General features: G+C 40.4%; 1 protein-coding gene across 1 annotated transcript in view; it reads right to left on the reverse strand.

Annotated features, from left to right (window-relative positions):
- Positions 1 to 27,029, reverse strand: part of LAMA2 (laminin subunit alpha 2) — a 337,406-nt gene that overhangs the window by 106,760 nt on the left and 203,617 nt on the right. Inside the window, exons 30-36 of the mRNA XM_029911052.1 lie at positions 26,568 to 26,685; positions 18,130 to 18,264; positions 16,931 to 17,055; positions 12,023 to 12,109; positions 10,878 to 11,071; positions 1,360 to 1,502; positions 725 to 823 (exon numbers count right to left, since the gene is read on the reverse strand). Coding sequence (XP_029766912.1) covers positions 725 to 823; positions 1,360 to 1,502; positions 10,878 to 11,071; positions 12,023 to 12,109; positions 16,931 to 17,055; positions 18,130 to 18,264; positions 26,568 to 26,685 — 901 coding nt within the window. The remainder of the gene's footprint in view (positions 1 to 724; positions 824 to 1,359; positions 1,503 to 10,877; positions 11,072 to 12,022; positions 12,110 to 16,930; positions 17,056 to 18,129; positions 18,265 to 26,567; positions 26,686 to 27,029) is intronic.

Consider the following 27,029-nt stretch of genomic DNA (forward strand, 5'->3'; position numbering starts at 1 on the left):
TCCATTGTCAGGATTCCTTTTGTGACTAATATATTTTAAAAACTCCTTCTTATTGTCCCAAACTCTGCTGGCCATAGATTTCTCCTTTTATCCCTTCCCTTTGCTTCCCTTATCAATTCCCTACAATTCCTAACTTCTGATTTATATTCATTATCATCAACCTCCCCTTCCTTCCATTTATTATGTGTGTTATGTGTTACATGGTTCTCCAGAAACCCAAAGACTGTTCAAGAGGCAAAACTTCAGTGCAGGGGGAAATGAGAGAAATCTACTAACTCACTTGCTGAAAGCCTCTACTACCCAAAGACGGGCTCCAGCCACAGGAGTCACTCTGTGATAATCTGGAGGTTTAACTACTGTTGGTTTTGTAAAAGAACTCCTAGAAGCAACTTTTTGAGACTTGTTCATATTTGCCACAATAATGGCTCTCTTTCCTTTAGCACTATCTTTTTCAAATCCTTTCATTCTTGCTGAGTACCTGCTTCTGCTTACATTATATGTTTATGTGAAAAGAACACATCTCAACATATTGGCCCCCCCAAAAAAGAGGATGTCAGGGGAGGGGGAGGGAGTGATTTGAAACTGGCACTTTGGGAATGAAAAGTGATTTATAATTCAGCCATTCATTCATGTTTAATTCATCTTCAAAAAGAATTTTGTTTGTCACTTAGAAGCATCCCTTTAAACAAACCCCTAGCTTTACCTCAGAATGCTACAGACTTACCCTTGTCAGTAGCTCATCCATCTCTGTCACGAGGGTATCCAGGTTTTTTTGTGCCAACTGAAGGAGTCTCTCTGGTGCTCGCTGAGGTGATAGCAAATGCTAGGGAAAAAAATTCATTTCATGGATTTCAGGGCTTCAGAAATAATGGAGGGAAGAAACATCAAAGCTTTCTTCTCATTGCAGATGCTACTCCTTTTTTGACACTAATGACTAATGTCACACCCATCCAAAACTGTTTATTCAGAGGTCCTGACAGCTTTAAATCTTTTAATATAGGATATAAAATATATGCATGTGGTACAGTATACAGTGCACTCACTACAATGTAACTGCTCTATGGACTGTTAACAAGAATACTATTTATTTTTACTAGAATTTCATTTCATTTTCTCTATGCCTGCCATATATTTCCTTCCATCCAAGTGAACAAATATAAATTACCACTGCATGATTTACTTATTATCATAAGTCAAAATACATAATTGTAATAACTATTTACCAACTGTGACAAGTTTGAAGTAATTAAACCTTTAATTTTTCTTTTCCCCTACCTCTAGCTGTGGTTATGTGTACAGGCAAATGTATACATGTTTGTACTGAATCCTTGGATTGATATATGCGTGCTGTGCGTATACCTTTAATTCCTGTGTCGTGTTCTCAAAGCCATACAGCATTTTATATGGAGGAGGCAGCGGGCCACTGAGGTTGACACTCAGAGTCATCTGGTTTAGTCGATCCAAGTCACTTAGAAGGAGTCCTATGCATTCATCATCACAAACTGTGGGAAGGATAGGGACAGTAAAGCATATTTATTCCTGCTACGCATTTAAGGCAGATGTTTGAGTCAGAAATCTTTTACAGTACACTTACAATTCTGTGAAAGATAATGCTACCAATCTCAGATAATTAAACCCAACAAATGTCTGGTACTAGAAAAAAATATGAAAACAATAGCTAGGGAATATTCCCTAGAACTTGATAATGGGACAGTATGATATAAAACCTATAAAGTTAAATTTGTAGACTTACCTGGGATAAAGAGGGGGAAAATTACACGTTATAGACTAGCCTGTACAAAATCCTAATTTAGGCGAGCAATTTAGAGGAAGTCTTGAGAAAGCAGGCAGGTAATTCAGCAAATCTAAAGAGCACTAAAAAAAAGAACTATGGATTGTGCTGCCATGTATTTGAATAGATGCAAACTTCTTGAATTCATGTCATTTATGTACTTTATAGTCACACCACACATAGCAGCACGGCCAAGCAAGTTAAACTGCAATGCAGATTGCAAAAAGGGTCAGTATGAAAATGCTGATCACTTCCCATTATTTAGTGCTTTCCTCTACCTCATTTTATTATTCAGATTATAATTTATTTGACTGTTGTGTACTGCATATGCCTTAAAGGCATTTGAATCTTTTCTCCCCAGTACTTTATCATTCATTAAAAGAAGCTAACATAACCTTATAGTCTAATGTTATTCACCCTGTAGACAGAAAATTATTCACCCTGCAAACAGAAAATTATGGGTATGCCTCTCTAGGAGTATGAGTCTCTTATCATCAGGCACAAACGTGTTACATAGGTTCAGTAAAGCTATACAGCATTTCGGAAGGTGGAGTAATTGTGAAACAATGCATACACTGGGGATGCTAAGAGACACAGAGGGCTGTGCCTAAAATTTTACAAGGATGTAATTATCTCACTCAACAACACCCTTTTAAGCTGCCTAATGGCTAGGAAACCATTAAGCAAAATGTGCATCTTTGTAAAAATAGGATGTATGGTAGATGATAGATGACAGTTTCATCTGAAATCTATTGTTCCGTGTAGATTAAATCTCCTCTGCTTTTCATAATGTTCAGTCACAGTCATCAGAATGTTCCCTCATTCTAAATCAGGTGAGGCCAGTGGAATTGTGAAGCAGGGGGCTGGTCCAATTGTGGATGTAGAAAGAAGAATGGATACTGGTTTAATACACCAAGGAGCTACTTGGAGAGGCATGAGAGAAAATGGATGTTGGTTTAGTGCAGTAAGAAGTAGGTAGGCTAGCCACACTGGAAGGAGGATAGATATTGTTATTTGAAGAGTTCCTCTCCTCATTTAATTCTTCCCCCATGTCTCAATAGTTTGTTGCTTGAGATGAAGTGCATTATAATTATTCTAATGAAGGCCCTTATATTTTGGTTTATGCCTGTATGTCAAAAAGCCTATTACTGGCCCACTTCTTGTCATCTCTGTGTTTAGAGAGAGAAGACATATTTCCATAAGCTAAAGGCGTGTTTTACGGCAAGCTGTGTGTTTTATATACCAACATCTGTCTCCTAATTGGTCAAGAAGACACACAGATCTGATAGCCATTTTGGAGGGTGTACATCCATTGCCTAAGAGAAATACACTGTTCTTTTAAAGTGTGGGATTTTTTTTAGGGATATTTTATTTTATTCTGATTTATTTTATTTTGTATATTACATAAAACAATAAGAAATTTCTAGTTGCCCTCAATATTTTTGAAGAGACTAGAAATTAAAATGGGCTGCAAGTTAAAACCAAACTTAATTTACCGTAACAGGAAAAATTTGAATAGCTTATAACATGAAGTATTCTCAATGACTAAACTGTCATTTGATAAGTTTTCTGTGAGCAAGTGATATAAATTAACATCTCTAGCTTGATAATCAGGCTGAAAAGATGAACTACATCAAGTCAGGACCACAGCTGAGGCAAAGAGACAGTTACTCCAATACACAGTCTGAATGTACTGGAGCAATAGCAAATATTTCAAGAGTATGAATGTATTTTATATGACTAAATGTTTCCAAAACTTTATCTATAAAACTGTCAGCATAAATCACTGTCTAATATTAACAAATGCAACTTTAAATTCAGATCATTATAGCAGTGCACATGTGTAAGGGGCAAATCATGCCGTCACTATTACAATCTTTTCGGCTGGCAATTAATACAAAATATTGTATTTTCAGTTTTCACCACAATCTCCCATGCATCATATGTACTGTAAATATTCTGACTTATCTTCTAGTGAAAAGCAGCTCAGAAAGCATGTATGCCAAAGAAAAATGGTTTCACAAACACTGAACTCATAATAAATGACACTTCAAGATATACATGTTTTACAGACATCTACCCACTTACCTATTTTAAGTAAAAAAGCAAAAGATAATGATAATGGAATCAGATTTTTTTCAATACACCCAGATCAGATCATATTTTAAAGTCTCTCCATTAAGTCTTCCTTTTTCTGGAATTCCTCTATATGGCATAAAGATCTCACCAGATCTCTCATTTTCCTCTGTTTATTTTCCCTTTCTTAACTTTCAAGCCCTCATATGACATGGAATTTCCATTACAAAAATACTCACATGGAATATTCTAATAATGATTCAAAACACTGTAGTAAAACCACTGTAAGCTCTAGTGTTTTGAATCATTATTATACAATGCTTTATCTTTTAAAGGTTTTTTCTAGATGAGTAGGGCAGAGACGGATTCACTCCTGAGGTGATCGATGCTGATACTTTTTTGTAAAAGTGAATGCTTCAGAGCAAGGCAAACCGCCAGTGTCTGGGAGCATAATTTTGTTCTTAGTACTACAAATACCTCAAGTCTAATATACCACTCTCCCTAAGTGTGCAGAAAACTCATTCACGTCAGTGTAAGTTCTGCATCACAAAAGAGAGCAAAATATTATGGCTGAAATTGGCATTGTGTAACTGAACCCAGAATTTTGTCTTAAATATTATTATCACCATTGAAGTGCCAACACATCATATTACAGCGTTATTTCCCAGTTTAAGTATAAGGGAAATCCATGGAATCTCTGATATCACTATATGGCAACCTCTGATAATTATTGATTTTTTAATGTTGACTACTATCTACTCCTCTTTCTGCAATCCCAGGCACTGCCAGTAAAGAGAGTGGGAGAGTGAACCTGGAATCAATCCCAAGTGTCGTTCTTGATTGTGCAGAACATTCACTAAACTAATTAATCTTATATAATCTCCACCCCTTTTTTCATTAGGGAAAAAGAAGTGAAATCCTGGTTTCATTTAATGTATTTGGAGTTTTGACATTAACCTCATTGGAGGTAGGATTTCACCTGTGATCTGTATGTCTCCAAATTTTGGGAAAACTCAGACCCAGATCTGGATCAAAATTTTATGGCTCAGGTTCACTTCTATTCTCCACTGTTCATAATCCCCCATTTGTTGCAGATGGCTGAGACTCAGTAGCTAGCAAGATTTAAACATGCAGAGGTTGGTGCAGTGGTGCTCAAATTTTTTGCTTTCATAACCCCGTTTTCAGACTTATTGCTTCGTGCCACCCCAGAAAGCATGGAGGATGGTATTTTGCGCCACAAAATTCTGTCCTCTGCATAGCGTGACTTCACATGAACCATACATGCGAAGTCACGCCACATGGAGTCTGCCATTTTGTAGAGAAAAAAGGCATCCTCCTCACACAGGATTGTAATCCCATCTGCTGACGATGCTACCCCATCACTGGGGAATTTGGGAATTGCTGGGCTAATGGCAGGACATTCACTCAAATTTTCTCTCTCCAGCAGTAGTTGCAGGTGTGTTGGCTGCATGGTGTAGTGCAACGTCCATCTCTTTTCACAGGGTTAAATTAAATAAGCAAAATTCTGTATAATTAAATATCTTTTCCAGCTTCTCTATTTGTCGTATATTTTTCCCCTTTCCCTTTTATTTTTCACCCTTTCATTTAAGTCTTTGTTTCCACATTAGTACCATGTTGGCAGCATATATTTGAGGATAAGGATTTGTTGTTTAAATATTGCTGCAGATCTCAAAATATTGTGACTACACTTTTACAGAAGAGTCTAAATTGTACATATAATTGATCCCCTGAAAAGTGCTTAATAGGTGAATTATTATTTTATTATTTATTATGGGTATTACAGCAAAGCCTAGAAGCTCTTATCAGGATTGGGGCCAATCAGGATTGTGCTAGCCACTGTGCAAAGACACAAAGTCTTAGTCCCTGTCCAGATGAGTTTACAATCTAAGGCCCTAATTCTCCAATGACTCACTCATGATTTGATGCACTCTAGGCAGTCCAGTTGAAGTCTCTAGAACTACTTGCAGAGCGTAAAGTTAAGCATGTGTAAGTCTTTGCAGGATCAGGATCTAATTTCAGATAAGATGCAACAGACTATAGACTTGGTCCAAATCCGATTGAAATGAATAGAAATATTTTCATTGACTTCAGTAGGCTTTGGCTCAAGCCATATTGGAGGAGAAAGGGGGAGGGAGGACAAGCGTGAGAACTTTGGAAACTCCGAGTTACATATTGTGGCCATGTTTCTATGTCCAAAACCATCTAATCCAGGTGAAGGGGCAGAGAGCTGCAAAAAGACAACACCCATACACTGAGTTACTCATGGGCATAAAGGATTGCGACCATCCAGGAGCGGCGCCAGGGTTTTTGCCGCCCTAGGCGACAGCGCTCCTCCTCTGAGCATTCAGGGGGCCTGGGGTCTTCAGCGGCAGGGGTCCTTCCGCTCCGCATCTTCGGGGCACTTCGGCGGCGGGTCCCGGAGCGAGTGAAAGACCCGCCGCCGAATTGCCGCTGAAGACCCGGAGTGGAAGGACCCCCCGCCGCTGAATTTCTGCCGAGGGTGGCAAAATGCCGCCCCCCAAATCCTGCCGCCCTAGGCGACCGCCTAGGGTTGCCTAGCGGAAGCGCCGGCCCTGCGACCATCCCTTTTTAAATCTGACAGAGAAGCACATATTTCTGAAATACAGTGGTCACTGTCAAAAGGTCAACATTTACACCCCCATACCCGAGATACCACAACTAATATCTATTACAAGTAGGATATTGTGTTGCCTGGATCTCTGACACCGAGCTGTGGTAGCTGTCGGTCAATGTTGGTCACCATTTTATAGTGGTGAAAAATGCATAGATATTTTTATTCTTTAACATCATAGGGGTGCCTAAGCAGAGTAAATTATTACAAATTAAAACTAACATATATGAGTAATTAGAGAAAATCTGGGGGGAAATTTTTCATATTTGAAATTAAACAATTTGTTCCCAGCATCATTACAAATAAGCTCTGTTGCTAATTTTCTTATTGATTATGAAGGCTACTGTTTGTTTGAACAAAAAGGGGAAAATAAGACATTAGAACTGGACTACATAAGAACCCAAATTTCAAGGATCATGTATATTAATTAGTATGGAGGCCTCCTCAGCATGACACTGAGCATACAAACTCTTCACTTCCTGGAATTTTTGAAAATCTGATGGTTTCATTTGGAACCAATCAGTTGGGGGCAATGATATTAGTGCCAAAATTACTTATTTAAAAATAAATAAATAGCTTACAATGATTTCAGAGGCATTCTAGGCTATTTTGACTATTGAACTTCTCAGAAGAAATTTATTTTTGGATATAATTTTTCTCATCATTGCTCTAACTGCTCATCAGACTAGACCTAACATTGTTTTGTTCTGGGAATGTAATAAGGAGCTTTATTCCAGGTGTCTATCCACATGTAATTATCTTTCTGTTATTATGTGACTGTAAACAAATTCTTCCCTTTGTACAACAATTGTATGTTTTAAAAAAATCCCCTTTTTTCCATTCTGCCTGTGGCTCTCTAAAATATAATTATTAGAAAACAACACTGACAAAAATGCCACCCACTAAGCAACAAAAATGATGTTATGAAATAGTTGCTAGACAAGATGACACTATATTGTAAATAAATAAATTTTATGTTCAGACAAAAATATGATTATTTAAATGCAAATGCACACCTCTCTGGTGGTGTTATTGTTGTTGTTGTTTTTTGCCTAGTTACTTTAAATTGTTCCACCATTAAGATGTTTAGTATAAAAGAGACCTTAAATATAAATGTTACATTTAAATAATGTTACATTGTAATAGATTGGTTAAAAGTTTACTTTTAATAGGATTTCAATTTGTATTTCTTAACTTCTGTGTGTTATTTTTAAATATGGTTCTGCCATTTAAAGAATACTTCCAAAAAATTAATTAGTAGAAATCATTTGGTGTTAACTATCCAAAATCAATGGACAAATATTAAATATGATAGACCAAAATGTTAATAGTTTAACAAGACTATGCTTTAAATTTATATTACTTATATGTGTGTATGTATATTTGCATTAAGCTAAACCATTTTAAAACCATCCAATAATCTAAGCCTTTACATCACAATTCTTGCAATTACCACCAATGCACCAATATTTAAAATGAAATTATTTGAAGGGAAGAAAAATATCCAGGCAAATACTCATATATCATTTGTTTGAAATATTGCAAGTATATAATATTCCTTATGGGGAATTAATTTGCTCTATTTTAGTCATTATTAGTCACGTAATCAATATTATTAAGATTTTATTACAGTTGAAAGTGGTTAGCCATAAGGGTTTTATTGTGTTTTCTGGAAAAAAAATGTTTTATATGCGCAAGCTGAAGGATAACAACATAAAGGGGCCAAATCCTCAGTTGCACCAGAGCTAAACTTGACACAGCTGTGGGCTTGGGGAGATGGGCAAAGCCTCAGAGCTTCTCTAAATGATGCCTCTCTGCAATGGCCCTTTTACAGCTGGTGATCCGTGGAGTGCAGCAGTGTATCACCAACACTCCTTGTGTCTGTTATGCCCCTAGAATGCCCTCGATGGGCTAGGAGGGAGAAGCATAGAGCTAGCTATATTGGCTCTAGGCTACCTAGGGTTTCCACTATGGTTGGGGAATCGGCAACCTGCCACTGGAGCAGGCAGACCCGTGGAAATGGGGAGTAGAGTGATATCTGATTTATATTATTCAATATTAGTCTCCTCTGGTGCACAACTAGGAATAATATGGGCCACATATTAAAACATATTAGAGAAAATACCTCTATTTGTGCATTTGCAACTTGGCACTTCTACATGCAGTTTTGAGCACTTTCACTTGTGTGTGCAAATGCTAAAACCCATTTGCACATGCAAACTCAGTACTAATGTTGTTTTGTATATATGCAAGTTATTTGCATACACACAAAAACACAAGCTGAGTTGAGACTGCACTGACAATTTTGGCTATATTACTAATAAGTAATACAATAACCATAGACTTATTTTTCCTTAATATTGCATGAATACGGTGTATTGTATTTTACAAATTATCATTGACTTCACTGGGAGTTTTGGATGCTCAACCAATCTGAAAATCAGGCCTCTTCCATTTAGGTATCTAGCTATGGCTTTATATGGCTTACTGTAGATGCCACACTGGAAAATGCGGTCAATGTTTTATAGGTAGGTAGCTATATACAGCATGGCTTGATGGTCCATTGCCCTGCACCTTGTGCTGTTATTTACAACACTGCAGAGAGGGTGTAGAACACTGCTATTCTGATTTGGTAGCATTTTACATGCACTTTATCTCACATTGCACCGATGTAAATGAAAAGACAAGGTGTGGGATAACAGAGAACCAAGCCCAATAACATTGGTGTATATTGGGTCTGTCTATCATTCTCTCTAATATATGAAGATATTAACAGACTTATACAGAGAGTGTAGTGTCCTTTTTCAGCACTTACTGAAGTTTCCCACCTAGCTCTCTGTCCATTGACAAGGCAATGTTGGCTCCTATGCAGCGGGAGTACTACATTCAACAGAGCCAGCACTGTATGCACACTTATAAACCTCATCCTGCCAAATTCTGAGCACTTCCTGAGAGATTCTGAAAGCCCAAATGACTGCAATGTTCTGCACCTTACAGCATCAGGCCCGTTATGCCTGGTATACTTTAAACAGGACTCCACTATTCATCCTCTCAAACAACGAAAGGCATACTTAGCTCTTGATAGATATGAGCTGTTACATTATTCCATGTCAATTTTAGGTTTTTAGGCTGTTTTGCATTGTTTGTGTTGCACGGTTGCAATTTGTCCTGATTACATATTAGCTGGTTTAATGGTAACGATTAAACGAATACTCCAGGATTTTACCCAACATGAAAATAAATCTGAGATTTATGGTGCCTATCTGCTTTGGTATTATATGAGCCTCACATGAAAAGATAATCACAAAATGAAAAAAGCTTCAATTAAAATTCAATAACAAGATAAAATTCAGATAAAACATTAAAACCAGTTCATTGTGCCCTGCCAATAGATTCAAATATGCACAGAATAAAAATCTTATATACAGGGGCTTATTGGATCCCTATCTGTATTCTGTTTTAAATGGAACAATGATATGAAGGCCTGGAGGGAGAAAATAATCACAATTAAATTTGTTCCTATTAATTTTCTTTTTTTAAGAAAATGCCTTATTTCAGTTCATGATTGACTAAGTGTCCAAGAATACATTCTGTAACCTGATTTTTATGTGCTTTTGATAATACATAAGGAATTATCATAGAAAAATGAAACTCTGGGCTCAGAACAAACATAATATCCAATTTCATGGAAACCAAATTACAAAAAATAATAAAAGAGAAGACAATCTGAACAGATAAAAACTGAAAGCAAGGGCAAAAAGTATGAGTTTTGTAAAATGTAACTCAACAGTGTTGTAGGCTGGATTGGCTATTCATTTTATCTTTTAAACAAAAGACATTCTTTGTTCCTGAATAGATTGTACCCTGACTGCTTCTATCTTCTCAATTTCAACAGGAGGTTGTGAAGCAGCATGTCCAAGGCTTTCTATAAGCCTTGATGAATACTTTTCAGAGTCTATGTATGATTCATGGCAAAAAGCAGTGGAGCTGCTGATTAAACATTTAGGAGCATACTAAAATATTCAATAAACCCAGATCTTTAATCTGTCACAGTAGCATCCCCAACCTTTGGCAAAACTGCAAACTTTGAAACTGACTAAAAGAAGTCCTTCAGAGCCTTGTTGTGGATTTTCAATGATGCTATTAAACTGTACTTAAGATTTTCCCAGCAGCTTGAGGCTTGTGAAAATTGGAGGCCAGAATGCTTGGGAAATGAGAAGTCTGGTGGATATTTTCAGAAAAACAAAACAAAACAGCTACAGAATCGATTGGCACCACAGCAAGATTCAGTTCTTGAGATGCAACACAAACCACCACAAATGCCCCCGCCCCCCGAGGTAATGTTAATATACGTACAAATGCACTCCACGCCATCACGCACATGCTGGTGCTTGCAGCCTGCACAAGTCCACCCTGTGGATTCAGGTTTGCAAGTGCACTGTCCGGTGACAGGGTCACAGGGGATAGGCAGTGAACCGTACGGATCACACTCACATTCTTGGCAGGACCCTCCTGGAGTTCTTGGGTCACCGGAGAAGCCAGGGGAACATCTAGACATTATAAATATGAACACAGATTTGGCCTCTTAAGAATGCATAGTGTACTATATTTATCTTGTCTGCAGTTGGCAAGACTATACCAAGCTGAGCTCCCAAAAGCACAAGTCTTGGGGTTGTTTGGTTTTTTTTTGGCACTTTATGAACAAATATATATTTATGTAAGGGAACAATTTGCATACCACCTGACCAACTAATTATAGGCACAATCCTGTAATCAATATGTGGGTTTCAATCAGGGCAGCAGGGTTGGGCAAAAGTGGTGCCAAGGCCTAATGCTCCCTGAAAGTTTTGCAGACACTCAAGCCCTACAACAGACTGACTTGAAATCTCCCTCCATGATCTACCTTTTATCAAGAGACTTCCAAATTCTACCCAAGAGACCGCCTCGCTGTTGTGTTTAAAAGTGAAATTTGTACTAATAATCTCTTGCTAACTGTGATCAGCTTATTCATACTGTGTTATGCAGCTATTTGTTGTTATGGGTAGAACAACTGCAGTCTCTTTGGTTATTAATAAATCTAACTGTAAATTTCTTCTTTGTGGTCAAGGTCAAGAAGGCTTCACTAATAGTGAAAAAGGGAATTTTAGGATGACATCAGGACAATTTATATGTATATTACATAATTTAAGATAAACATATCATTTTCTTTAGATCTTGGAGTACAATGAAAAAGAACATGGAGTAAAAAAAGACTAAGCCAATAGAATTTTGGCATTAATAATAACGAGTTTATCCACTGTCAATTTACAATAGAAGTTGAAAAACTACCTCATAAATCCAGTTTTTAAACCATACATAGAAGAGGAAATAACTTATCAAAAGAAGCATATTTAGAAGATGCTGAGTTGTTTACTGACATCCATTGAAAGGCATTATGCCTCTTTCTACATTGTCCCCTTTTTAATTCTCTCTCTCTATCTCAGCCCACACAATTACCATACCTTTCACAATACTGGCCTTCATATCCAGGTGGGCAAGCGGTACACCGGTAATCACTGAGACCTTCCGCAACACAAGAAGGACTAAAGCTAAACCAGGGGGAAAAAAAGAATAAAAAGCCATTTCTACTGTACTCCATTGATATGCCATATCACTCTAAGCAGCTGTACAAGGCCAGTAATAGAGTCTGCTCTTCAATGTTAATATCAGGATTTTCTTACCCACTATGTACCTACTATGTGCATCTAGTGGAGAGATACTCATCAGTGATAACAATTCTTCTATAAGTCCCTAGCTGTGATTTGAATGGTGTCAAAGGGTGAGCAGTGAAGGGAAAAATTCTGCTATTTTTCCAGCAACAGTAAATTTTCCCACCTCAGCCACACTTTGCTGATTTCCATGTCCTCTGGTCCTTGTTTTGTAATGTAGCACCTGGTGGTGTGTATGGGTGCCTCTGCCCTCTGATGGATAGAATCAGAGCTGCTGAAGTGTTACTTCTTCTTCTTCTTCTGATTATTAATTATTATTATTATTATTACCATAATGCCTAGGATTTCTAGTTGTGGACCAGGACACCACTGTGCTAGGTGCTGTACAAACAGAACAAAAAGATGCTCCGTCTCCCAGCGAACCGCGGCCACTGGGAGCTGCGGGTGGCCATGCCTGTGGATGGTCAATGTAGAGAAACTGTCTTGTGGCCCGCCAGCAGATTGCCCTGACGGGCCGCAGGTTGCCCACCACTGGTCTAAGTATAAGACAGGGGGACAACAGATAGATGAAGACAGACAGGGGAAATCAATGAAACAATGAGAAAGTATTGGTCAGCATGATAGGCAGTGGTCTCATCACACTTGCTACTCCTGGGAGAATTCTGTGCCAAAAAATTTAAAATTCTGCACCAAAAAAATAAAAATTCTGCACACAATATTTTAAAATTCTGCAAAATTCTGCATATTTTATTTGTCAAAATAATGTAATATAATCACACTGGTTTCAATTACTTAGGTAATTTATTTAAACTACAATACAATGGATGGAGAATGGGAGTGAGGAGCACTAGAGGAAATCCCCAAACCCCAAATAGTAATGCAGCTAGGTTTGACCCTTAATTTCTAGTTATTAGTCAAAGAATATATGCAGCCATATGCTCAGTGTTACATCATAGGCAACTGAAGAGCAAGTGACGGCTGGGGAATCAAACTCACAATTTATATTGGTTACTGACCATCACCAGAAAGGTCAGTAGCAAACAGTTCATGGAGCATATTTTTTTCAGTCCAAAAATTTAGAAGAGTTCTAATCACTAAAGCACCACAAGCATTTATAAGGCCATACTGTCCCTTTATACCACTCTGGCAATGTGAAGGAGCCTTAAAACTTTTACAACTGTTTTATACTCCTGGGGGAATTCACTAAGAACAATGGAAACAACTGACTAAGGAGGCAGGCTGCTACATTCTGCTCTGCCTAAGGGGACAGAGCCTGCCCCACACCTACCTCAGAAACACCCCAAAGACCTGCCCCTCCATGCCGAGCATGCCGCAATAGCGAGTAAGAGGGTCAGAATGTCTCTCTCTCTCACACGTATGACTGCCCAGTCCCCCTCCCTTCCTGGCAGTGATTTATGTCTCTACTAGCTGCTTCGGGCACCTGAAACAACCTGCCTGTGCTGCTGGGGAGGGATGGGTGACCACTCTTACAGCTTCCCTTTGCTTACCCATCAGAAGTCATTTTTCTGTGGGGAAGCAAAGAAATCTGTGGATGACATGAATTCTGCACATGTGCAGTGACGCAGAATTCCCCCCAGGAGTAGCCAGCAACCTAACTATTGTCAAGTTTTTAGCGGGCATCATGGCAAAGGAAAGTTTGAAGGAGGATTTTGAAGGTCTATAAGGAGGTAGCTTTGAGACTGTTTACAGGGAGTGCCTCCCAAGCATGAGTGGCAGCAAGGGAGAAAGCACAAAGGTGCTTGTTTGAAAATTTAACTAGCGGGTGATGGAGGCTGACGTCATGAGCTGATTTGGAAGTGGGAGTTGACATCTTGATAATGGTTGAGAGATGATAGGCAGCATGTGGATAGGCCATGTAGGGCCTTAAGAGTGAAGATGAGTAGTTTGTGTTTGGTGTGACAGAGAAAAGGAGCCAGTGGAGGGATGCAAAGAAGAGGGCTGACCTGGTCAAAGTGAATGGCTAGGAAAATTATCTTTGCAGGAACACTTTTGAATAGATATGAGCAGGACAAAACTGTGTTTGTCAGAGAAAAGGATGTTGCAGTAATCAAGACACGAGATGAACAAGAGTTTTAGTTGTGTGCATGGATAGGAAAGGTCATTATCTTAGGGCTTGTCTTCATGGGTAATTGATGCCAAGGTTTTGGTCTAAGAGGCAGGCAGAATGGCAGTGCTGGGAGAAGGCCTTCGGAGGTGAGGGGTAGATTATGAGCTCTGTTTTAGCCATGTTGAGTTTGAGCTGACACCTAGACATCCATAAGGAGATGTTAGAGAGAGGCTGAGATTTCAGTTTAGACAGAAGGAGACAGGTCTGGAGTAGAGAGGTAGGTCAGTGAGTCATCAGCAGAGAGGTGACAGCTGATTTTTTGTTTGTGGATGAGATTACCCAGAGGTATGGTGTAGAGGGAGAAGAGAAGGGGACCAAGGACAGAGCAGGATGAGGCAGAACCTCTTGAAGACACTCTGAAGGAGCGATCAGAGAGGGAGGAGAAAAATCAGGATAGGATAGAGTAACAGAAGCCAAGGGAGGATATGAGTTCAAGACGAGCATGGTTGATGATGTCAAAGATGGCTAACAGACCAAGGAGCATGGGGATGAAATACTGGTTCTGAGCTTTGACTAGGAAGAGGTCATTAAAGACTTTGGAAAGATCATTTGTGATGATCACACATTCTTGCCCTAATACTACCCTAATGAAAGAATAATTTCTTTTAGCTCAAGCAGTGAATGTGTGTATTTTAGATGCAGAATATAACGAGTTCTGTTCGCTATGGCATATGCATATGGTAAATTGGTGACTGTAGTGTGTACCTGTGAAATGTGTACAGTAGCGTACTATTGGAATATTAGTAAGTCAGGATCCTGTACTCACAGTTTAAAAAAAAAAGGAGGGGGGGCGCTAAGCTAAACATTAAAATGGTGCAGTGCTACAAAATGTATCCAAGTATTTGTGCAGGGAATGCCAAACCAGATTAATGCTGAAAAAGCACTGAGGTGGTGGTGACCCAGAACTCCCCCCTTTGGTATATTGCAGTCAGCATCCTTATAATGCATTAAATCAATAGTGCTTGAATGAGTAATAAAAATTACACCTTTGCATAAAATGTAAATAAATTGATCTACTACTCACAAACTCATTATCCAACACATTTTCAACTGCGTAAAAATAGATCCACATACCCATAAGCAACTTACTCCCTCCAGTTTTTCAGCTCATCATATTTGAAGCTGAATGCTGATTGTGCAGAAAAACAAAAACATCTTTAAAAACTTAAAGCCTTAAACTTAGTTGTGTTCTTGTAAAACTTTAAAAATAAAAATAATTGAATTCTATTTCTTCAAAAAATGTTATCGTGTCAATCTGTGTCATCCAATTACCAGCTCGTGTGTATTTCACCTATGTGTCTGTAGTTTTATTATTACGGGGCTACAACAGAGTGGCTGAATCTGATTCTCCCCCCCCCCTCCCCCCCCGCTAATATTATCTCAAAGAGCTTGTAGCGAGAAAGTGGAACAAATATAATCAGGCTGGCAGTTATCAAATCTAAGGTTGAACTAATCAATACAAAAAAACGTTTTCTGTTATAAATAAGGCAGGTGGACCATGTCCCAGGGGTTAAAGCTCTGCACTGCTACAGAAGAAGCCTGGATTCAAGTCGCATTCAAGTCTTTCATTGGCTGGGCTGATAAGACTTGGAAGAGCTATGGAGGTTGCACAGCAATTTTCTGAGGAAAAGGGAACACCTTGAATCATCCTTAAATAATTGCTTTGGTTGATCTAGATTCAGCACTTATGAACTCTGAAAGAATTCTTGATGCCGTTTGCTTCACATGAAAGATCAATGAAATCTTGGGTATTGAGGATGGAAATAGGAGCCGTTCCTACCCCAAAAATCAAAACCGTCCCCAAAATTATAAAATGATGAAGACAGAAGATGACATCTCAAAGGGGAAGTGTACTGACCAAAGTACTTATTAGCACATCCTAAAGGTCAATCAGTGAGAAAGAACACAGAACGTGGCTTTGGAGAAAGCTGTATGCCCTCAGCCTTTCAAAAGAAAGTTCATGTGCCATAAACCTCTTACAGAGGCAACAAAGAATGACTCCTGATGGCACCTAGGGCTTCCCACCACAATAACAAACAAATCTCAAGGATCATTTGTGGGAAACAAGGAGAGAGGGAGGTGGGAAGGTTCATTAGCATAAGGCAACCAATAAAGTGGATACTGCAATAACTGCATTGCGATTAAACTATTCTATCCTTCACAAATTGCCTAAAACCCATGTAACATTAAATAAGGAATCAATAAATTGCACAGCAGAAGGAGAAAGGCACTGAAATACATTTATACCAACACAATATATGAGCAAAAAACTATTTACAACTCCCTCGTGGCTACACTGTACTTGAGCTCTGCTCTAGCTTCACTTATGAGAAATCTTTTGTAACACACATTCATTATCTGTGGAGCATTGCATTTTCCACCCATTATTAATTTATTCATCACTAATTAGCAAGGGAGCAGTCCCTGACTCTTTCAGCAAGATCAATTAGCGAAAATGGATTGGACATCTTTTAGCGTGCACTTATACTGTGTACAGCTGACTGAGGACACTGAGTGAGACCAAGACAATGTTATTATTGGCTGGAAGAGGCAGCTTAATGCCACAGGCTTACTTGTTGCTGGGAATGGTCAGAGGACATGCACAAGGATGGCAGTCCTCTGGAGATCCTCGGACGTTCCCATAGAATCCAACTGTGCACCTCTCACAATGATCGCCAGCAGTGTTGTGCCTGCAGTTCTGTGAGGAGGGAGGGAGAAAGAAAGCGGACTGTATTTTGTTCCCAGCTCAAGGGAGTCAAACATTCTTAGATACAAGGGATCTTTTTCCTGGAATGAGTTCTTCATTACTGTCTCTGATGCAGTTCTCACTGGAGCTGCCTTGTTTGAGACTCTCCAGAAGACATGCTGTGGGTGTTACATATGGGTTTACATGGAGGAGGAATGGAGGCCTGCAACTAGCCACATGTATTCCTGCAGTTTCCCATCCTGTTCATCTATCTTTCCCTTTCTTTCTCTGCTCCAGCTGTCAAAGTAGGAGAAACAATTAACACTCCATCTTAATGTGTCACCAATGCAGGCATGTTATTGTCTATCAGAATAGCATGTTGTTTATTGTGAAACAAACAGTGAGTTGCATATTGGGCTTATAGGTGTAATGGGGCAATTACCTCTGGAGTGCCTCCAAGTGGCAAAGTGCAATATCACAGTCCTTTTCTCACCCTTGGTGCCTCCTGCATGCTGCTGGCTGACCTTGATGGGTCTTCAGTGGTTTGGCCCTGTGGGCCACTCACAAAATTCAAATGAACCCCTTCTTTCAGGCTCCCAAATAAGGCCTGTCCCCTGCTTGGGGTTTATGCCCCTTTACCTGTGGCTGGCAAGGAAAGCTGGACCTCCCCACTACTCTGGATTCCAACCCAGGAACCCTATAAACAGCAGGTGCATACTTCTTACTCCAGTCCATTGCTGCTACTTCCCTAGGCACTTCGACCCAGCCCCTTTTATCTCCATTCCCTAGGTTCTCTTGTATCTCCAGCCCAGAGAGGAGCACCCTTCTTCAACAGGTTTCCTGCTTCAACAAGCAGTAGTTTGGAGGAGAAAAAATATGTTACATGACTGGAATCCCTAATTCAGGAAGGTCATTCTGGGAAAACTCTGAAGATAGGTTCATTTTTTTGGTCCGGCAACCTTGACAGTGTCCTCTTTTTAAAGCACGAGATTAAAATATGTCCTCCAGATTTTCGATTTTGGCACACAGCAGATTAATTTTAGAAGAACATAGTGCACTAGGTTAGGAAGAGCCTACAATTTATACCTGACATATAGAGGTTTCAGGGTCACACATATTACTATGTCCATGGCATTGACATGCGGCACAGGTGCCCAGGGTTGGGCCAGGTCTCCTGCCAGATGATCTAGGAGGCAGTCTATAAAATCCCGGAGAACAGGCCTACAAGAAGGAAAACATCATCACATAATGGACAGATACTGGGAGTACGGCAAGCTCATCTTCACCATCAGCAGCTTTTACAAGTTGCCAGGCCTCCAGCTGTGTTAAAAACAATATACAGTACTTTACAAATAGCAGAACCAACAAAAATTGGAAACATTATTGCAAAATCCCTGGAACACTGCCCTGGCACCAGTCTTTTCATACTACTGCTAGAGAGACCTTTCATTCACATGCAAAATACCCAGTCTTTCTCACTGTGCATCAAGCATCCTTCCCTTCATTTCTTGAGAAAGAGGTTTATTTTCAAAATAAAATTGTTGCATGGGTTACAAGGAGCAAGCAGGAGGATTCGGTTTCCCTTTTCCTTGGTGGGTTTTTCAGATTTGACAAGCTAATATCTGCTTGATGGAAAACAAGCAAATGTCCAATGATACTCATCAAAAAATTTCTTCATGACTGTATTATTTATGTCTTTATAATTTAAATATTATAAAAGTAAAGAATTAAAAATAAAGCTCTAATAAAATTTATTCTTGATCTGGTTTTTTTTCACTTGGTAATAAAATTCTGAGAGCCCACCAAAGATTGTTAGCAAGGCTGACGTGCAAAATCAAACCTTCTAACTTCATTTCAAGATCCAACCCTTCATCTACATTATTATGTAAGTATATCAATGTGGATCTCCAAAAGCACACAGCTATGACAGTATAAAAAAAACCTAACCAAAGCAGGATTGTTTTGGAGCTTCATCCCATTAGGAGAAAGTGTACATAGATAAGAGAAACTCTACAACCTCAACCCCCACAAACCCACCCCAAGGATCTTCTACATGCCTCTCAAGATAAACAAACAAAGGAACCGCTGCAGACCCTTATATCACGCAACAGCACTGTTATTGAAGGAATACTGGGCCTCAGAAACAATCCTCAAACCACTCACCACCTAAAGGGCCAGTTTCCTCCAGGACACAACCAACTTCCTCCAGAAACTCCGCAACATTAACAACCTCCCTCAGAACACCATCCTTGCCACCATGGATGTCACCTCCCTGAACACCAACATCCCTCACCATGATGGCATTGCTGCCTGCCTCAAATATCTACAAGACAATGGACAAAGCTCAGAAATCCACTCCAAACACATTGCCAAACTCATCCATTTCTTCCTCACCCAAAACAACTTTACATTTAACAATAACACTAACACAAACCGTGGGAACAACCATGGGTTCCAGGATCACTTCCCAGTATGCCAACCTCTCCTTGGGCCACCTCGAGGAAGAATTTCTGGACAAATGCACCACACATCCATCAATCATATTTTCATCCTCTGGACAGTCAACCCAAACTCCCTCATAAATTTTCACCACAACTTCAATGACCACCTCCCATCCATCAAACTCTCTTTAGAACACCTCCACACCAGTATCAAGTTCCTGGACACCTCAATCAACTTTAACAATGGAATACTACAGACGACTATATACAAGAAATCCACAGATCACCACATCTACCTATACAGATCCAGTAACCACCCTAGACATGCTAAGAAATCTGTTATCTACAGCCAGGCACTGAGATACCACAGAATATGCTCTGAAGAGAAAGTCCAGGATACATACCTAAACACACTTAAAGCAGCCTTCATCAAACAAGGACACACCACCAGAGAAGTAGATCTCATCATAGAATGAGCTACCCAAATATCCCCAAAGAATCTGCTTCAGTACAGAAAACAAACCCCACTGACTGCACACTCCTAGTTATCACCTGTCACCCCACATCAAAACACATATAGGTATCTGTTACGCTAGCAGATGCAGGTTCCAGCTCATGCCAAGGCCTCTAAGTCTCACTGAAGACTGACAAAAGAATGGCTGGAAACCAGTGTGGCTCACCTGTATGTTAGTGTTGTTAAAATAGGAATTAGATTTATAGCTCTATATTTGGTGTTTGGACTTTATGAAATGCTTGTGAGTTGCTGGATGTATTAATCTCACTTACAATATCTGTATCCCACGTTATAAGGTAATATTTAAGTGTTTGCTTTGTAACTATAAAAGTGTGTGCTATGAAACTGGAAGACCCCCCCACCCAGTAAGAGGAAAAGCATTACTAAGTCTGCAATACTAGTTTACCAGAAGAGGTGCAGTCTCCTGTCCAACAAAAGAAGACCTATAGACACCAGACGGACCATTGTGGAAAATCAGCAGATAGAAGACTTTGTTGATTGCTACCCTTACACCCATGAAGAGGGGACGTGAACAAACCCTCATCTTCATCACAGTTTGAACTCTGGGGGAAGGGAATAAAAATCCCTGACCCAAAGATTCTGTATCATTATGCTGTTTGGAATTGGGAGATGGCAATATTTCTACGCATAAGCAAGGGATCTCCAAGATGCTTAGATATCAGTCCTCATCCTCAAAGGAAACCTGCACAACACTTTAAAAAGACAAGCCTGGGAGCTTAAACTCATAACTTTGCTAGACACTAAAAATCATGGACTGAACAGAGACTGGATTTATGGCTTATTACAACAATCTATAGCCAGTAACAACCCCCCTCAGCTTCTTCCACCCTGCCCTTTCCTCCCTGGAGGGGGGGTAATTAAACTGTCCACTTCACCTTGAAAGGTCCCTTAAAACATGTGTTAACTACATATGCTAAACAAACTATTTAGCAGTGACTCTATGAGGCCACGTCTACACTACAGACCAATATCGGTATAACTATGTCACTCAGGGGTGTGAAAAATCCACACTCCTGAGCAAATTAGTTATACTGACTCAACCCCCCGCCCCCGTGTAGACAGTGCTGTGTCAACAGAAGAAGCTCCCCTGACGGCATAGTAGTGTCTTCACTAAAGTGCACATGAAGACAAGCCCTGAATAAGTTTACCAGACTGGAAGAAGAGCTCTGTGTAAGCTTGAAAGCTTGTCTTTCACCAACAGAAATTGGTCTAATAAAAGATATTACCTCACCCACTTTGTCTCTCTAATACCCCGGGATCGACATGGCTACAACATCACTGCATTCTGAATATTGTTGTGATAATTGGTGTAAGGGACCATCTATCAAAAAGGCAGACTTACCAGGTGGTAAGATAGAACACACAACCAGTTTGGGCTTTGTGCCCTGATTTCTGGCAGTGTGCCCTGAGGTTGGCATCTCTGTTTGTGAGCCACTCTAGACAGCCTGTCAGTATCATCAAACTATTACAACCCATACTTGAGGGACCACATCCTGAAAGAAATCTTTCCTGAACCCCTACTTCTGGTCTTCAAACAACCCCCCACCAACTTTGCCAAGCTAATCATCAGAAGAAAGCTCCCAGAGACTAGGACAAACCAACTCAAAGTGAGACCAGACCCTGCCAGAACAACAGATGCAAAACCTGCAAACATATTTCCAGTGCTACAATGATCAATACCTCCCACGACACATCTTTCAAGATTCATGGGTCCTACACATGCCTATTGCAACATGTGGTGTATCTCATCCAGTGCATCAAATGCCCTAACAACATCTATGTGGGTGAAAGCGGACAATTGCTACTCTCTCAAATGAACTCACACAGAAAAATGATAAAAGATAAAAACACCCTATCAGCTGAGGGCAAACGCTTTGGGGGGGGGGGGTATAAAACAAACCCACTCCATATTTAACCTCTTAGTCCTCACCCTCAAAGGAAATCTGCACAAAACCTTAGAAGGACAAGCCTGGGAACTTAAATTCATAACTCTGCTGGACACTAAAAACCATGGACTTAACCGAGACATTAATGTTACAGCCCATTACAACAATTTGTAATGCACCCTGCTGCCTATTAACCCTCCATTGACCTATGACTGCAGAAGTGTTAATTGCCCACTTTATTTGAAGTGGTCTACAACCCGTCATGCTTAACAATCTGTCCCATCTTATATTTAGCTTGTACACTCTGGTTACCATCTCCAGACCTGAAGAAGAGCTCTGTGAACCTCGAAAGCTTGCCCCCTTCCACCAACATAAGTTAGTTCAATAAAAGACATTACCTCACCTACCTTGTTCCTCATAGATAAGATATTCAGTTTTATAGTATCATGTACAACGGAGCAGGTCTCCAGACCCTATTAAGGGTGTCTTAATGAGGTCATGTCCTTCTCTTGATGAGGATTTAGGCTTTTCTGAAGGGGTGGAAGTTGGTGAGGCCTCATCTGGAGTACTGTGTCCAGTTTTGGGCCCCACACCACAAGAAGGATGTGGAAAAATTGGAACGAGTCCAGCGGAGGGCAACAAAAATGATTAGGGGTCTGGAGCACATGACTTATGAGGAGAGGCTGAGGGAACTGGGATTGTTTAGTCTCCAGAAGAGAAGAATGAGGGGGGATTTGATAGCTGCTTTCAACTACCTGAAGGGGGGTTCCAAAGATGATGGAGCTCGGCTGTTCTCAGTGGTAGCAGATGACAGAACAAGGAGCAATGGTCTCAAGTTGCAGTGGGGGAGGTCTAGGTTGGATATTAGGAAACACTATTTCACTAGGAGGGTGGTGAAGCACTGGAATGGGTTACCTAGGGAGGTGGTGGAATCTCCTTCCTTGGAGGTTTTTAAGGCCCGGCTTGACAAAGCCCTGGCTGGGATGATTTTGTTGGGAATTGGTCCTGCTTTGAGCAGGGGGTTGGACTAGATGACCTCCTGAGGTCCCTTCCAACCCTGATATTCTATGATAAGTGCTGCCTCCATTACATGGCAGTAAAATGGATGCAAAGTAAAACAGAAGGGAAACTGAAGTAAAGACTATGCAGCAGCTTTGCACTATCAAAAGTGGGATATTTGAGTGGAGTGTTAATTGACATGTGCTTGACTGTGCTTGTACAAAAGTCTGTAGCAGTATGTTAAATTTATAATCATTGATGACCCATTCAAGAATCTAAGTAAGAGAGAAAGTAGAAACACTATTTTTTTTAGAGTCAGAAGTAAGTAATCTCAACTCACTTTTATTTTGGGTTAGAATATGTTAAAATCAGTGAAGCACAGAAACAGTCTATCTGCCTTTACCATGGCTTGTGAGGAATTCTAATTTAGAGGAATAATCTCAAGTGGAAGTAATTTTGCTCCTTACTATAGATTCTTAGTTTTTCCCCTCAAAAATGTCCTTGTCCAAAACAAACTGGTACAGTGGAACCCTTTACAAGTGCTGAGAGCCCTTAGGATTAGGGTACAAATATGCAATTTTGGTAAGTCCTCACCTAAGTTGAAACTCTAACTCATTTGTTTAATAAGCTGTTGACATTCTTCTCAACTGTATTGATTTGAAAATTATGAAATGACCCAGAATATGGTTATAATATGCAGTAAATTATGAGGATGTTGAATGCATTTTCCACAACTATTTCTGAAAGATACCAGCAGTGCTTATCAGGAAAGGTCTCTTTCATCCTTATATTTTGGGAAGGCGCTTGAATACAAATTTTGGATACCAATGTCACCTCTGAAATATCTGAGGCAAAAATACTATATGCATAGCTCTTACAACTGCAATTTCGTGATATAGACTAAACCAAGCAGTAGAAATGATTACAGATGATAGGACAAGCTTTACTACCTATTAGCATATGCTAGAAAGCAACTGGGTATCAGATCTTTCTCTTTTCCTATTGGAATATGGGGGCTTAATCCTTTATAGAATATTCTATTAAAAATATTTATTGTGAGAGTATTAAGATTGCACAATTAAGCAAGAAATGGCAACTCTGTAACTTCAACCTTACCGTTCCCCCCCACCCCAGAAAGTGTGCATTATGATACTGTTCTAATTACATTACCATATATAAGAGCTGGGTGAATAATGGATTTTTTGGTTTGCTTGCAATTTGAAAAATTGAAAACAAGTTTTGGTTTGATTCAAAATGAAAACAAAATTTGCAGAGAATTGAAAAGTTGAAAGAATTCTGAGTCAGGTTGAAATGAAAAGGTTTCATTTTGACCTGATTAAAAAAAAATTGTTTTGATTTTGGGTGTTATGACAAAAGCCCAATTTCCAAAACTCAAAATACTTAATGAAATGGAACTTCCATCCTCTCCACACCTCTACTTTTGGGTGTTTGACTTTGAACAGTTAACAGTGTTCTTTTAATGAAGTTTTTTGGGGTGTAATAATAAATAACTTGTCTGGTGAAAAATTTCGAAGAAATCACTATCTGTTTGTGGACAACTCATGAGCTGAAAATTACATGAAATTCACCAAATAACTACTGTGCATATTTGTTAGTCTATAGTTTGTTCATGACTCATGGTGAATATTTAATATTCAAAATTCAAGCTGTTTTTATTGAACCCAGAGGCTACCTGTTTCTATTCCCTGACTGGATGAATGCATCACTTAGATTAATTTTTTCAATATGAATCTGCACAGGTATAAATTCAAAAGTCACTACAGGGAAAGGTATTGTAATATCCACTTAAAAATCTTGGTTTTGGGGGAACACTCCTGCCTGTAAATGCTTTTGATAGAATATTCTTTCAATACAAGCAAAAGGGATGTGAATGCAGTTAAAAGGAATTTGTTTTAAAACATTCAAAATTCACTGACAATTTTTGGCTGCATCCTCCCAGCTGCAGTGATAAATAAGAATGTGTGATACTCTGTCAGTTCATGACTGTTTTGCCAAGTACTTAACTTCAAATTCACTGCAGAGAACTGGCCAACAAAATACCAAGCCAGTGGCAGTATTTGAGCATTTTAAGAAATAGTCATGAGTGATATTTGTAAGCTAGCCTCCAGAAGAGAGTGATAGCACAACAACCAAGGTATTGCTAATACAGTAGAATCTCAGAGTTACGGACCTTGGGAAAGGAGGCTGTACATAACTCTGAAATGGTCCGTAACTCTGAACAAGACGTTATGGACATCAGCCACAATGGGGTTGGGGCTGCAGCCACAGGGTGAGGGTGAGGGTGAGGGTGTGTGTGTGTGTCTGTGTCTGAGAGAGAGAGAGAGAGAGAGAGAGCGCTCCGGGTGGGAGGGTACTGAGCTTCTGACCCTTGAGGGCCAGGACTGGGAGTAGGGGCACTGAGGGCTTCTGCCTCATGGGAGCACCAGGGCTCAGGGCTTTAGACCTGGGGGAAGCGTTGGGGTTCAGGGCTTCAGCCCTGAGGCTCCGTTCCCAGTTTCAGCCTCGCAGTGGGCACTGGGGCTCAGGGTTTCAGTCCTGCAGCTCCATTCCTGGCTTCTGCCCTGCAGCAGGTACTGGGGCTTGGGGCTCCCCTGAGCTCCACTCCCAGTTTCGGCCGGGGGTGGGGGATAGGGCTCTGGGCTTTAGCTACGGGGGAAACGCTGGGACTGAAACTGGCACTCTCTTTGTAGCTAAAGCCATGAGCCCCAGCGCTCCCCCTGGGGCTTAAGCAAGGAACTGAGCTGCGGGGCTGAAGCCCCAAGCCCCAGGGCTCCCCATGGTCTAAAGCCCTGAGCCCTGGTGCTCCCAAGGGTCAGAACCTGAGGCCCCCATCCCCGCCTGAAGCCCAGGCCCCAGGGGCGGCTCTAACTTTTTTGCTGCCCCAAGCCCGGCAGTCAGACTGCCTTCGGTGGTGTGCCTGCAGGAGGTCCGCTGGTCCCGCGGCTTCGGCGTACCCACCGCCGAATTACCGCCGAAGCCCCGGGACCGGCGGACCTCCCGCAGGCATGCTGCCCTCGGAGCGAACGGTAGGCCACCCCCCTGCGGCTTGCCGCCCCAGGCACGTGCTTGGTGCACTGGTGCCTGGAGCCGCCGCTGCTTGGCACTCCCCCACCCCCCGCAGCTGCAGCCGTAACCACCCGTGGCCGAAGCCCTAAACCCCAGAGCTAAAGCCCGAGGCAGTACAGTATTTGTTCGGGGTTTTTTGGTCTCCTCTGCTGCCTGACTGATTGCTTTCAGTTCCACATGGTATCTGGTTGACCGGTAAGTCCATGACTCTGGTGTTCGTATCTTTGAGGTTCTACTGTATACACCTAACCTCTTTCAACAAGTTTCAATGACTTCCATTGCTCACACAATTCAGGCGCTGAGGCTTTGATCCAGCAAAGTTTAATGTGCTTAACTTTAAGCACATGAATAATTCCAATGATTTCAATGGGACTACTCATCTGCTTAAAGTTAAATAAGTGCTTAAAGGCTTTGAAGGTTGGGGACCTGGGAGAGAAGGAACAGAGGGAATAAAATCAAGGGAGAGTGGGTGGCTTAGTTAAGCATAGTTATTATTTGAAACTCTTCTCATACCATTACTGCTGAAAGACGAATACAGAGTAAAGACATTTAATGAAGGTTAACCAAACACTGTACCTCACATGACAAGCCAGAATAGCCCAGTGGGCAGTCACATTTCTCAATCAAGTGAGCACGAGGACTCATTCCAGACACATTGCCTTCTTCAGCAACTTCCATCGATATCTCAGAAATTCTGGAAAACACAAACCAGCAAACAAAGCTTATCAACTCCATAAAGCACTGTTTCAATGCAGGTTCAAAGTCAGCCATTACAGGAGAAAAAAGCTTCATTTGGCTGTCTTGAACCCTCTTGGCCTCATCAACATGAGACAAAAAATGCTCTATTTTTGCCTATGTATGAAGGAAACTTCAAACCCAACATACCTTCAATCTGATTTTCCATTTCTACCCTGCAGTTTAACTAACTCGTCTACTCTTCTTACTTCCATCTCCTCTTTTCTATTTGCAGCCAAAATACTGACAAAAGCCCATATCTGACTCCTCATTTGAACAGATCAGTAAGACATTGATGTCTCA

The sequence above is a fragment of the Terrapene carolina genome, unplaced genomic scaffold (assembly GCF_002925995.2).
Source record: "Terrapene carolina triunguis isolate 2854851 unplaced genomic scaffold, T_m_triunguis-2.0 Scaffold85, whole genome shotgun sequence".
NCBI classification, from domain to species: Eukaryota; Metazoa; Chordata; order Testudines; family Emydidae; genus Terrapene; species Terrapene triunguis.